The sequence below is a fragment of the Astyanax mexicanus genome, chromosome 17 (genome assembly GCF_023375975.1).
Source record: "Astyanax mexicanus isolate ESR-SI-001 chromosome 17, AstMex3_surface, whole genome shotgun sequence".
Classification (NCBI taxonomy): domain Eukaryota; kingdom Metazoa; phylum Chordata; class Actinopteri; order Characiformes; family Acestrorhamphidae; genus Astyanax; species Astyanax mexicanus.
In genome coordinates, this window is record NC_064424.1 from 39,590,393 (window position 1) to 39,605,628 (window position 15,236).

Sequence of the window (15,236 nt, forward strand, 5' to 3'; positions counted from 1 at the left end):
CAGGTGGCTGAATGGAGAATATTGAAGAGACACTATATTATTTTCCCAGAAAAGAGCTTTTTAATCGTAACCACTGTGCACCTCTACCTCGCTCCACCTCCAGCCTTATTAGGTCATGTGAGCATGTGATGGCTGTTATTCACAATATTTTTGCAGCTTTTTCTATGTGTTTTGTCATAAAAATCATATTGCATTCATAAAAATACAGATTACTTTACAGGGCAACAGCACACCAACGCAACATGCGTTGAAGAATTTCCGATTTCAGTACATTAAGGTCACAAATCTAGGTTTGTTGCATAAATTAACCCACCTAGCATCCTTCAGGTCAGTATTAAAGGGTCTGCAGGGTCTGTGTCCACGATGCCTCCTGTGATGGGGTGTGTTAAGCGGAGAGGAGTCTGAGGAAGAGCTCTGGGGATTGGCTGTATGCTGTGCAGGACTTGGCAACTGACGAGATTCCTGAGGAGCACACTTTACTGCTCTGTGAAAAGGAATAGGAGGCTGGAGAAGAGTCTGATGATGGTGAATCTCAGTCTGTAATTCCGGTCTGAGCTGAGGTGTGACTGAACACTCAATTTTCTCACACAGCTCCTCCCCAAATTTAGACTGGGACATTCCAGGGGTGCAGCTCAGTGGGCTGCTGGGGGATGTTTGTAATGGGAATATTTCGGCTGCTTCTGGTCCAAAGTTCCAGGCAGGCTCCTCTTGGGAGAGCTGGTGGAGGTAGTTTTTCAAGGAAAGAGGTGAGAAGACATGAGGAATTTCTATAGACTGATTTTGTGAGCTCACAGTGGTTTCTGAGGTTCTTCTATGATTTTTTGAGGTTTCCAGGTGATCATTTTTTTCATTACTGGGATCATCTTCTCCCTTCATCCAGTTGTACTTTGGGTTCACTTCCCCTTGAGGAGAAAATGATGGCTCTCTGAGTTCTTTAGCCTCTTCAGACCCATCAGCAGTCATGCTTAACACCCCATCTCTCTCTGGCTTATGAATTTTAAAGCTCTCTGAATGGTCCTTATGAGGTTTCTGCTCATCTTCTCCATCACTCCAGTCCTCCAATGCAAGACTATTTTCGTCATCATCTAGGAAAAAGCCGAAAAAGCAAATTTTAATTGGCTGAGCTCGACAAAAAAGTAACAAAATGACTACAAATAAAATGATTACAAATAAAAAATAAAATTACAAAGGTCTCTTTTAAATAGCCCATAATTACACGTTTTTAAAAAAATTACCGGTAAGAGTAGATGTTACAAGAAGGAATAGTAAAAAGCCCAATCATTCATAATTCACCAATCAGCATTCCCTAAAACCAATCAGAACATAAAGCCCATGTTTTTGCAATAAAAGCCATCATTAAATTTCACAAAATGCTATGGCTGTTTGGTTTATAGTCTAATTATCTCAGTTGCTGTTTGTTTTCATTATCATCCCCTGCTTCAACTGACCTGTCCCTCTGCTTATCTTCTCAATAAAGCATGAAGTGCTGTAAGATTTTGTGGTAAAACACTGCACTGACTTAGGACTTTGAACACAGTGGATCAACACCAGCAGATGACATGTCTCTCCAAACCATCACTGATCATCAGTAAATTTTACGTTTCATTCGTAAATCAAGGGACCAGAGTCTGGAGGAAGAGTGGAGAGACTCATTTGAGGTCTAGTGTGAAGTTTCCACAATCAGTGATGGTTTGGAGAGACATGTCATCTGCTGGTGTTGATCCACTGTGTTTTATTATCAAGTCTAAAGTCAGTGCAGCTTTATTTTCCCACAAAATCTTACAGCACTTCATGCTTCCATCTGCTACTGACAACTTTTATGGAGATGCAGATTTCATTTTCCAGCAGGACATGGTACACTGCCCACACTGCCAAAAGTACCAAATGGTCTTATATAATATTCAAAATTTCTGAAACACTGACAAAATTAATGAAAGTACATTTTTAATGATATTCTAAATTTGTGAGATAAACTTGTACTCTGTACTTTAAAGGTCACCTTCCGTCGTTTTTTCTTTCATTTTAAAATGTCTAGTTGTGGCCTCTAGTATGAATGAATGACATGTGAGCCGTTTTTGTAAAAAAAAAGTGCTCAGGTGTCTCTGTATAGCTCTTTTTTAATGGACTGTTTTAGGGGTGTGTCCAAAATGACCGGATTCCAGCTTTGCTCATGAATATTCATACATGCAAACAGAATGCAAATATCTCTCCTCTGATTGGCTAGGAGCACTGCGACGCCCCTCCACCGCTCTGCCGCTCACTGCCTCCCACCTCCTAACTGATGAGCGGTGATGTTGCGTCGCTTCAGCTCCGCCTCTGGGAGTTTCTCGAGCCAAGGTGGGCTGGTCTGTGAGTTTCTGCCTACGTAGGCAGAAAGATAATTCAAAATTCACCCGTTTTTCGGAGGGGGGGAGGGGGGATTTCTTTGCTTAGCTCCTGCAGACAATGGGGGCTGCAAAACAGTTTAATGTGCAGGTGTACACATTCAACTCGGAGAGACCTACTGTATTCCACAAAAAACAAGAAAAATCGGATTTTCGCGGAAGGTGACCTTTAAGAAATTAACGGAAAGAGGCCATTATTGTGTGAAGTTTAGGGACAGTCACCTGCTGTCGGCTGGGAGAAAGGCTCAGAGTCCAGCAGCTCACTCAGGTTGCAGCTCAGATCATCCAGAGCAGGAGGTGAACCTTTCTCAGGTTCTGGAGTTCCTGCACCCAACACATCATTTTCTTCTTCTTCTTCTTCTTCTTCTTCTTCTTCTTCTTCTTCTTCTAATGGAACCTCTTCTTCTTCATCCATCTGAGTAAATAAAGAATAGACATGGGAGTGGTTATACAGAATTTAAGAATCTACAGATAACTAAAATGATCTTTGTATCAATTTACTATACTAGGGGTTATACTACTGGGATTATACTGAGATATACTCTTTAAAATAATACAACAGACAATAAGGTTTTCCTAAAAGTAAAAAGACAAATACCATATTTTTTATCAAATCTTTGCTGTATTTTCACTAATTTTGCAACTATGCATTCGGGTTGGTTGGAGTAGGTAAATTTAAGGGTGAGAGTGTCATATAGTGCTGTAAAAGTTACAAGATTATCAAATACATTTTAATATAGATAAAAACAACCCAAATACATAAAAAAAGCAATAATCAAATAATGATTTTTTTGTGAAAAATTACTTGTGACATTATTAATTGTTAATGTTACATAACATTTTAGCATCCAACCAACTTTGTGCAAAGTAAATTATTAAAACTTTGTTTACAGAATTATAGCTTTACTGTGCACAAAAGCCAACAGAAGAACCTTCTGTACACTAAGGGTGTGCTATATCATATCGTCTGCTATAAGACAATTTAATTTTCATTTTGTTGCAGTAGTTTATTCTTGAAATATTTTTTTTAATTAAGCTTTTATTTTATCACAGAGAGTATCGTTATCACGAAAATACTACAAAATATTATTATTTAGGGCCATATCGCCCACCCATACTGTACACTCAGGCAGGCTTACCTCCCCCATGCCTCCGCTCAGGCCAATGATACCATTCTCATCCATCTGGCTCTGGAAGTTCTCCTCTCCACTCTCTTCCCAGCTGAGCTGTGACCCAATTGGGCTGGGGGGAGAGGAAGAGTACCCTGGGGCGGAGGTCCAGACAGGCACTCCTGCTCTGGTGCCACTCCTTCTCCTTTCCATTTCTCCTCTAGTTTGTAATCAGCTTTTCAAACCACCGTGAGTAAACACACTGGTAGGTTTTGGGTCCATTTCCCAGGGTCCTTCTCTACTGCCATCATTACAGAATCAGCAGCAGGTACTGATCATTTATCCAGGCTGGTTAAGATCTACTTTATAGAGAAACACGAACCTGAAAGAATAACAATACAACAAAAAATGTCAACAAATTTTTATTTTTTTTATTTTACCAAACGATTAAAATCCTGTTTTTAGTTTAAACTAGGGCTGGAGGTTAATCAGATTAATTTGTTTACTCAAATTACTTTTTATTGTGATTTTTAAAATGGGATAATCAAGACTGTCCATCTTTATATACAGAAGTTGCCAGAAAAAATCTCAGTTGATAGACATTTGATTCTGTCACAAACCTGTAACAAATTATTTTATGTGGCAGAGATTTTGATATTTTACAAGGAGGTTATGTTTACATCGTGTTTAATATAAAATCTGCTGTAAATTTGAGGGGGCTGCTGATCGTTCATAAAAAAACTATAACTTGAAACTAAACGTAACGGAAATTATAGCTTGTACTTGAAATGGTGCTGTTGGTCTACAAAATAAAAAAAATGAAATTATGTAATAACTAAATATCTAAATTGTAATTGAGAATCACTCATTTACTTAAAAAATATTGAGATCATTTTCTTTTTTAAATATCTATAAAAAATAAATTTTGAATAAAATGCTTAAAATTCATTCACCTGTATTTCTAATTTAAAATCTTTTCACTTCAACATACAGTTGCTTCTGTCTGAAATGATGGATATCTCCACCCTATGCTTGAATCCACTGATTCTCTGTCCTGCACTGGGAATCAAACCTATGGTGTTCAAACACTAGAACTGCATGAGATTACATAACACGTACCAGTATTCTACTTGTGTATGAATAATAATAACAACAACAATACTGTAGCAAAATCATGTAGTATTTAGTATTGAACAGGCCAGTATCATAATAAATACTGTGTAGCATTTTAATAACAGAAGCAGCATACTGCTGAATGACACCACTATGAACAGAAAGCAAACCTGCTGAGTTTAAACAAACAAACAAAAAACAACAGCAGCATAACAGATCATCTTTGTGGCCCAACTTAATGAATTACATTGTAAACTCCTTATAAATTACGCTGCAATTCACAGAGTAATGTGAAGCACTAATGAAGCATGCTGAAAGACAAGCTGTTTACTGTGCTTTAAACAGCTGCTCCCAAATTCCAACATCAAGCGTGAGAGATTAAATCAGTGTAAAACTGCAGCTCTACCAGCATATTTCAGAGCCTGCACTGACACAGCTTTTCTGATGATACAAGTCATCATTACAGCGCTTTCACTGTGCAGAGGGCCCTAACTCACAAACCACAGTGGACCCTTGGTTACCATGATGACCACAACAACAACTGACTTTGCCATGCGCCGAAAGCCCCAGACATCAATGGTGCGTTCTTTCTTCAGCCTATCAGCATTCAGGTCAAGCAGCAGAGGGGATTCTGAGCGAAAACTTTCCGGTTTATAATGCTGAAGACAATCATCAGTGACTACACGGCATATCATATCCTACACATGTCCTACACAATATATGTTGACATTAAAAATCTATATTGTAATGTGTTTTCATAATGTTCAAATTATTACCTGTATTTTTACAATTTATATTCTGCTTGTTTGCTAATGTGTTTGCACATTTAAGTACTCATATTTCATCCCCTATTTAACACCCCCGTCTGCTGAGAAGGGGTACTTTAAAGCTGAGCTTGTAATTTGTTAAACCACAAGAAGTTAATTTTTGATACAAGCAGCACCAGAACTGTACTCTGGAATGGTCCACAGTTAACTGCTGATTTAGATTAAAACTAGGTAAAATACCACACATATGTAAAAAGGTGGAAAGACAATTTTTTAGCTTCACTTTGAACTTTAACTAGAACTAGGCACTAATTTGATATCAATATTTATGACTAGAGGTGGGTGATATGGCTCTAAAATAAAATCACGATATTTCATGGTATTTTTGCGATAACGATACTCTTGGCGATATTGATTTTTTTAGAATACACTACTGCACAATACTAATAATGCCCTCCATATATCTCCATATATCCAGTACTGCAGTAACAGTAATGATACTGTACAGATATAATATATCCCTGATAGATATTAAATGGGAAATGAAAACAGTGTGATTTTTTTATTTTGCTACCAACAGCAAAAAAGTAGTATCCTGATGTAATAATTAGGGATGGGTGATATGGCACGATATTTCAGGGTTTAATATCGTTCACGAAATTCAAAAATGTTGACGATTTTATTGTGTACGATACGATATGGCACACCCCTATTTATGATAACAGAAAATGTTTCAGTAATGGTGATTCAATTATTTTACACACATTTTCAATATTTCAATATCAATGCAATAAGCTGGCAACTACATGCTGATGTTTTGAGCTTCATCTACTGTATTATTTTTTTGTATTTTATGGTAGGTGCCAGAGGATATTTTAGGGAGATTCTAGGTTACCCAAAACTAATATATATATATATATATATATATATATATATATATATATATATATATATATATATATATATATACGTATATATATATATATATATATATACGTATATATATATATATACGTATATATATATATATATATATATATATATATATATATATACGTATATATATATATATACGTATATATATATATATATATATATATAAACCAACTCTGTCTAAAATGCTTTAAAAAATATAGATGAAAATAAATATTAACAGAATTTAGATATTTGAGCATATTTTGATCAAAAGTTTACTTAGTAAAGTCCAAATAAAATAAAAAAACAAACAGGATGTTCTTTGTTATTCTTAGTAAACTATAATCTTTTCAACAATATGATCTGGCCTGAGGGCTTAAGACTAACTATGGAATAGCCGATAGTCTTCTATAAGTTCTTTGTAATTGTTAGGTATTTAAAACTATAAAAGTGTGCCTAGAAGAGATATACAGCACATCCCAATTTTACGGTATCAAACGAAATTAAGAAATACTAATTAAGAATACTATATTGTAAAATTGTGGCCATATCGTAAAGGATATATTTAACTAAGAGTATTTAGTGTTGTCACTGAGACACAAATGTTTTCCACCATGCATCCACATCCCAACATTCATCCTGTAGCCTTTTCCTCTGAAAACAACATAAATAAACACATTCCACTGACTTTCACTAAGTGTACGCCTCTCCTCAATGTATAAATCAAGATGTTAAGCTGCGATCTCTGCCATAGCATGTCACACCAAATGTGCAAAGGTGGTAATACTCACATACACTGTGTAAAATGGTATAATGGCATTTAAGGATAAATACAGGCTTCTCAAGGAACGGCATGACAACACACACACACACACACACACACACACACACACACACACACACACACACACACACACACACACACACACACACACACACACACACAGAAAAACACACAAACACACACACACACCTCTAATCCCTTTTGTGCTGAAGAGGTGGTGGATGATGGTTGCGTTCCGCTAATTAAACGCTTGTCTAGATTTTCAGCTGTTCCTCAGGCTACCAGACCTGTCAAACACTGCTGCGCTCTCGCCTGAAAGAGACACGTTGTCCAGAATCACACTCCTACTGCGCTACCAGTGTCACTATCTGTGTTCGCAGTGAAAGAACGCTGAGCAGGTCTGTAAAGAAGGCCACGCTGTCGTAAGCTACTTACACATCCGAGGTCACTGCTGAGGACACATACAAACACAGAAATGAGAGAAGCTGAAATTCTGCTTTGGGGCGTGCACAAAAAAAAGCTCAACTGCCTTCTGTAAAATCAACTGCCTACATTAATACCACATTAATTAAATCTTATATACGATCTAACTTTCAATTGACTCACTTTTGGCTTAAACGCGGTAGAAAAAACACTTTATGCAGAAGAAGTAAAACAGGGCAAGTATGTTAAAAAGGACTGGTTTGAAGAGCTGCAATTAATTGTTTTTTTAAGTAGGTTAAAAAATTCAATTAACCATGCCCTAGCGATGATAAAAATCGCTTTACATGGCCAGAAGATGTTTAAATGTGAACTGTTCTGATATGTAGTAAGTATATGTGGACCATATGTTTCACACCATAAGGCGCACCGGATTATAAGGTGCACCATCAATAAACGTCTATTTTCTGTTTTTCTTTTTTTTTTGTCGCACATAGGGCCCACCACATTATAAATCACATTATGTGACACTAGTAAGAAATAGGGGTGTCTCCCTGTTTTCCTTCTAATTCAACAGGTCTCACTGCTGGGTGGCTAAGCTAAGTTAAGTAAACAAAACTGTAATTCTAAAAAAGCCAAGCCCTGTATGTTAATTTACACAGATTTCTATCTTGAAAACTGTTTTTTTTTCGGTGAGTAATTCGCTTCTGTTTGTTTACAGTATGCTTAGATTTCCAGATTTCCACTAAGGCTGAGTGTAGCGGCATTAGCATTAGCAGCTAACCACTAGCACTAGCCACAGTTAGCGGATAGTGCCACCCGACAGCGCTACACTGAGGAATCCTGAGTGTTCCAGTGAGTCAGGGCAATTTTAGTTAGCGGGTTATCCCATGTAGCTTACTTTAATATGGTAAACACGCAGGCTACAGGCAGATTAGCGCGTTTAGCGGCTAATGCTAATACTGCTCCAGTCTCAGTGCTGGAGAACTAAACTGAAACTCCTGTATAAGGCTGCACTTTAGTGGAGTGGCTTTACTGCTCCTTACAACCTGACTTATAGAATTCATACATAAGGCGCACTGACGATTTTTTGGAAAATTAAATGATTTTATGTGTGCCTTATAGTGCGAAAAATATGGTAATCTGTTGTGTTTGAGTTATTTTGGAGACACAGACAGAGCTGAGTGAGAGTCCATCACCCCTCTACCATTGTGTTTCTGTACCTAGCATTTTGAGTAAAATGTGATGTGACAGAAATGAGCCATTAATCAATTGGAATATAAAAAAACACGCAAATAAATAATGTTAATATAAATATATTAAATATTTGTTTACATTAATGAGCACAACTTGCTAATTAGGGACCGGCTAAAATTAATGTCTCTATTAAATCACTTCATTAAACATAGTATAAGATATGGAGGGTAGTACAATTATTGAGGTCCACATATTTAACAATAAGTCAATAACGTTATTACTGACACAGGCCTACATTCCACTGACTTTTACTTATTGCACAGGCCTGTGATTCTTTTCTCTTATTTTCTCTGTTCACATTATTACTAGAGGTGGGACAATATATATCAATACTGAGATATATTGTATAGTATCGATATGTGGCAAAAAAAATTGAGTATCAGAGAATCACGATCTCGTGATAATGTTATTGTGGGGAGCGCATTATGATAATATTGTATATTGAGATGCCCTGTGATTTCAAGCCCTAAATATTACACATAGTTATTGGTATCAGAAACTAAGTGGTGTTTGGCTGTGGAAAGGATTTAACTGACAATATAACAAAATCCAAAACCACTTTTAAAAGAGGATTACGTAAAAGCAAACAGTACAATTCTCAGTAGAAAGTTTAGAATCCTGTCTCCTGTGATGTAGTAAATCTATGCAGTCAGATTCACAGCTGAATGGATGCCTGGTTTCTGTTGAAAAGACTGCAGCAGTACACCTGAGGCTGTCAGTACCCTTCTCTATCTTCCTCCTTATCTCTCATCATGCTTCACTGGGTGAAGTAAAATGTATAATTGGCCAGCAGTAGTGTTAAACAGACAGCAGGGCAAATAAGTACTTTTATAAGTACTTTTATGTTTAGTCTTCTAGTATAATTCATCATGCTTTTCTGCAGGAACTTCAAAAAATATAAAGGACAGGAAATCTGCACACATCTACAGTTTTTAGGATATATTGTCTATGCTCGGCCAAAAACGTAGTACCTGGACAAGCTCACACTTCAAGCAAAATGTGAATTCTTATGAGCTTGCCCAGTTACATTCCTTTCCTATTCTCCATTCCTTTTGATTTCTGACATGTTGAACTAACACACCACAGATGATACTGCTTCACAGGTTTAAGTCAGCACTTGGTCTCCCAGTAGGTCATAGAGTTCAATATGATATTCTTCTAAGGTTTGGAAAATGAATATATCACTTTCACACGAAGCAGAAAATAAGCTATATGAAGATACAGGGGTTGGACAATGAAACTGAAACACCTGGTTTTAGGCCACAATAATTTTTTGTCCTGACAGAAAGTTCTGGTGGAAACAGGAGAGTTGAGGTGCACATTGAATTCTGCTGTGATTTGATCAGCCGTGGTTTTATGTTTTTTGGATACAATCTGGGTTAGCACTCGAACATCCCTTTCAGACAGCTTCCTCTTACAGCATCCACAGTTAATCCTGTTGGATGTGGTTGGTCCTTCTTGGTGGTATGCTGACATTACCCTTGATACATCACAAAGACTTGCTGTCTTGGTCACAGATGTGCCAGCAAGACGTGCACCAACAATTTGTCCTTTTTTGAACTCTGGTATGTCACCCATAATGTTGCGTGCATTGCAATATTTTGAGCAAAACTGTGCTCTTACCCTGCTAATTGAACCTTCACACTCTGCCCTTACTGGTGCAATGTGCAATTAATGAAGATTGACCACCAGGCTGCTCCAATTTAGCCATGAATCCTCCCACACTAAAATGACAGGTGTTTCAGTTTCATTGTCCAACCCCTGTAGTTGTTTTTTGTATCAGGTAGACATTTTCTTGATTCAAGAAATATACTACCCAAAATATTTAGCAAAAAGTAATAAAACTAATAACAGCAAAGACTGAATAATTTATTTCCAATCAATATTATGATTTGTTGGTCCTTACTGCCACTTCACCAGTCTGACCTGCAGAACAGTCTTGAGTGTCAAAAGTCTTCCTGTACCCGAACTCTTTAATTTTCTCCAAGTTTCATGAGAGTTTTGATCTGGTAGGACACTGTACTCAACTCATGTATTTGTTATTTCTCTAAAGTATAAAAAGTAAAACATGTTAAAAAGTATTGATGCTCTATCTGAGTTTCTTTTTTTAGTTCTTATCACAGCAATCCAGACATGCAGTAAAGAATGCATAGTCTGCACTGCTTTTATTTCAACAAAGAATTTGTAAATACTTTTTCTGCATCAGTTTTTAAATGTTAATTTATTTATATATGTACTAGCTGGAAACTATAAACTAATTATGTAGTGCCTAAAATCTTCCTAAAAAGCCCTTAAAGAAGAACTCTGGTGTGAAATTGACTTTGGGTGTAGTAAAACATGATAAAGACTACTAATCTTTGTTGAATAGCCCACCTCCTTTCTTCCGCAGCTTCCCAAGATCCAGCAATTTTGTGCAGTTTGTTCAAACAGGCTAGAATGGGTTTTAACTGGGCATATTTTGCCCCTGCAGATAAATTGCTTTTAACACCATTATTCAGGCTCAAAATAGCTCCAAACCTCATTGGTAGAACCCAGAAAGCGCTGACATTTAAAATGAGGCATTAAGAATTTAAAAAGTGCACAAGAATGTTTTTAAAAACACTGTTTACAAACCATAGTGTATCCTACGTCTCTGTGTGCCGCCATCTTAAAGTAAAGTCATGATCAGTAGAGTGACGATTCTGCCAATTAGGTGCGGAGCTATTTTAAGCCTGGATAACAATGTAAAAATCAAATTATCTGCAGGGGAAAATTTATCTATTCCCCATTAAAACCCATTCTAGACTGTTTGGACAAACTGCACAAAATTGCTGTATCTCGGAAAACTGCAGGAGAACGGAGGTGGGTTATTCAACAAAGGTTAGTACTCTTTATCATGTTTTACTATACCCAAAGTCAATTTTACACCAGAGTTCTCTTTTAAAGCCTTTTTTCAGTTTTTTGTTCTCTAATATTTTTTTCTTTAAAAATGTCCACAAAAGCTTTGGCTGTTTACTGCCCACCATTTCACCGGACTTGAACGTGGACCCTGAAGTGCTAAAACTTTTAACCGGTAGCATATGTCTGCTAGGATAATAAAAATGGTCTGGAGGACCAGCAAAGCATTCAGAGCAAAGTGTAAATAGAATTGGCATAAAGACAAATCAATCCATGTCTGTCTCCAAAAAGATTTTGGAGTCATGGTGTGCAACAGTGTGCATCGGTGTTGCATACTGTGCAATGATATCTGCATAAATATGATATGAATGATATCATGAAAAACAAATCTTTTATTTGTTTTCTAAGGAACATCTAGAAACAGATGTATAAAAGTACAAAGTATGTCTTATGAATATCTTTTCCCAGTCTAATAAGCCGTATTATCTAAAAGCTGCCTACACATTTCTCAGAGAGGTCTGAAGATTTCTGGTGCTTTCTGAAGAGTGGTTTTTATCATATTTATGCTGTGGGTTTGATGAATGATGCGCATAACACACTTAAGTTTAATATTACCTAAAAAAAAAAAAAAATCAATTTATAAAAATGAGTTCCTATAGGCTTTAAGCATTGGAGAGGTTGATCACGATTTGCAAATGTGGCAGAGGGAACATTTAACTGGTATTAAATCTAAGTAAATTCTTCTAAATATGAATTCATATAGTGTATTGTCAAGCACTTGTTGGTATAAACATAGCAAGCTGTTACTTACAGTACTAGATCACCGTGTGTGGTTACAGTCTCTAATGCAGCTCAGATATCTAAAAACACAATTAAGCAGAGTGGAGCTTAACTCTTGGAAAGTGTTCTCTGTAATAAGGAGATGTGAAGCTCAAAGCCCTGTGAAAGTAGGCTACACTCTGCCCAGTGAGGAACTGCTCAGAAAGCCATTTATCTGCCTTTACTGGAACCAGTCAGGCAGCTTACTGCTTACTGTTGCTAGCCCAGAGTGAAGTACCATTACTTGAATCACAGTAGTCACCAAAAGAGCTTAAAAAGGTTGTAAAAGCTGAGGTTGAAACTGTCCAAAGTCTTTATAAGCAAGTCATTTCACTCTGTTGCCATCTTTAATGCAATGTTTTAATGCAATATATATTACATCACTGACAAAATACTCATGATTAGTTTGTAGCATTTGAATCTGCACTGCACAAAAATTAATAATAATATCAAGATATTTCATGGTATTTTCGCGATAACAATACTCTTGGCAATATGACAAAACATTGAAGTTTACAAATGTTGCAACAAAATGAAAATGAAAGTTTATTATTGCATACGATATGATATGGCACACCCCTAAACTAAGACACAAAAAAATACAAGAATTTTAAACGATTTGATAGAGAGGTCAATGACCAGAATGTTATGATACTAATAAAGCACTCCAAATATCTCCATATATCCAGGATTAAAGTAAAATAAATGATACTGGACAGACATAATCTGTCTCTAGTAGATATATAAAGAGAAATGAGAAAAGTGTGAAAAGTAGTACCCTGATGTAATAATTAGGGGTGGGTAATATGTCACGGTAAGTTATGGTATATCCTTCATGACATTCAAAAAATGTTGGCAATGTTATTGCAAACGATCCGATATGGTACACCCCTAAAAATATGATAAAAGTCATGGTTCTGGTACTGCACTTTCACAGACCTCCACATCAAAGTGGGAACTTTCTTACTAGCAAACTGACCCTTCTGCACGCGCAGCCTAGGACGCAACCTGATTGGCTCTTTTTGTTGAAGGGCGGGACTTCCTCCTTAAACAAATGCTGGAGTTGAGAACTAAGAGAACTACCAGTCATATTTCAATCAAAGGTGGACAGCAATTAAGCTTTTAATCAAGAATGGACGGACTCATGTTGACAATGTGTGTATATGTTAATTCACACATTACTCGTTCTAAACCACTGTGATTATTAAAAACAGTAATGTCAAGCACCACTACTATTTTTCTTTTACTTGAACCTTTCAATTTTACTACTTAACTTTACTGACAAGTGATTAGAACAGTGTATTGGCAAGAATAATATGAATCAAAATACAAATTTGTCAGAGTATAAAAAAAACAAATTATCATAGTTATAACATCTGAATAAAAAAAGTTACCTCTGGGAGTAAACTTTGGCATTTAAACTTTGGGACAGTGAGGTTTAAGGACACAGTATAAATGTTTTTTATACAACTCTCCTATCTATACATACATCCATCCATTCATTCCTTGTGCCGGACAGTAGAGAAAGTTACTCAAACCAAACCAGAATGCAGGATTTTATTCCCCTGGTTTCAATATATAGCTAGCTATATACAGCTCAATAACTGAGCAGGTGTTCTAATACATCTGTCCATATATGGTATCTTGTTTTGAGGGTCCTCTTATTCTCTTAAAAATACCCAGCTGTATCCAGCTGGGTTTCAACCCAAATTAGTTGACCAAGAATTCTAGATGGGTGGGTGGGTCTTGGGGATGGATGGATGGATAGATTCGTTTGCGATTCAGAGGTCTGTGACGCGATTTAAAATAATTATCAAAGCATCTGGATCCACCTTTTTCTTCTATACTGTTTTTTCCTCATTGCACGACTACTTGGTACTTTTATAGTAATATAAAAATGTAGCTAGGTTAGAGGATATGGCACTTATTCAGAATAAATTATAATTTTCTCAAACTGCACTAAACTTGAATTAATTTAAATTAAAACCCCTTAAGCTAGAGCAGAGTCTGAAGAGCATGCAGCTAGTACTAGTTGCGGAGGACCCACTGAGGATAACTAACCAAATCTGACTAACGTTAGTTAACTTAGCTAGTTAATGAGTGGGCACTGCAGCCAAACAGACATTTCTGATACGTTCTATTAACTTTTAAAAGCTTACCTTGATTCAGTGTGCGTGTTCGGGCCAATGTAAGCAATTATAGTGTCCCGCAGCTCATTTAGACATAAGAAAACAGCCAGCTAACCCAAAGTTCTCAGTTACACTTAAATCAGTGCAGCAGCAGCAGCAGCAGCAGGGCCTCCGCGGCTCGGCTGTTGCCTTGAGAACAGCATACAAACTAATACCACCCCACCGCCTCCTCCCACCTTCCCCCGGATCACCAAGCGACCACAGAGAAACAGCCCGCAGACTCACCCAGCGCCTCTTCTCCTCCACTACAGCCGTCCATGATCTCCTCACACCGCTAACTATCAGAGAGGCTTTCAGTTTCAGTCTTCAGCTCAGCGCAGGTCTGGTCCTGCTCGCCTTTCTCTTCCACAGCTTCGCCTCCCTCCAACAGAGCCAGATCTCCCTCTTTCTCTTTTTCTTTCTGGTCAGCAAGTTTTCTTCTCCCCTCTTTCTTCTTCTAAACAAACCCGACCAGTAAGAGATCAGCGAACTCCTCAGTAGTGCAGTAATTTATTTTACCGCTCTGTTAGTTAACTAGTTATCGTTAAACTTCCCCTTCCAAAACACAAAACCACCTCAAATCAAAACAGCAACTTCTTCAGTTAAAGCGCGAGGCACTGGCT

General features: G+C 37.1%; 1 protein-coding gene across 4 annotated transcripts in view; it reads right to left on the reverse strand.

Moving 5' to 3' along the window:
- akna (AT-hook transcription factor) overlaps positions 1-15,236 on the reverse strand; it is a 41,379-nt gene extending 26,143 nt beyond the window's left edge. Inside the window, exons 1-5 of one of the 4 annotated variants that reach the window (XM_022676490.2) lie at positions 14,860-15,235; positions 7,262-7,384; positions 3,524-3,875; positions 2,607-2,799; positions 314-1,085 (exon numbers count right to left, since the gene is read on the reverse strand). In XM_022676490.2, the coding sequence (XP_022532211.2) occupies positions 314-1,085; positions 2,607-2,799; positions 3,524-3,706 (1,148 nt within the window). In that variant the 5' untranslated portion in view covers positions 3,707-3,875; positions 7,262-7,384; positions 14,860-15,235. Of the gene's footprint in view, positions 1-313; positions 1,086-2,606; positions 2,800-3,523; positions 3,876-7,261; positions 7,385-14,604; positions 14,737-14,859 lie in introns of those variants that run through there. The other 3 variants (XM_022676493.2, XM_022676489.2, XM_022676491.2) reach the window with 3 other exon arrangements.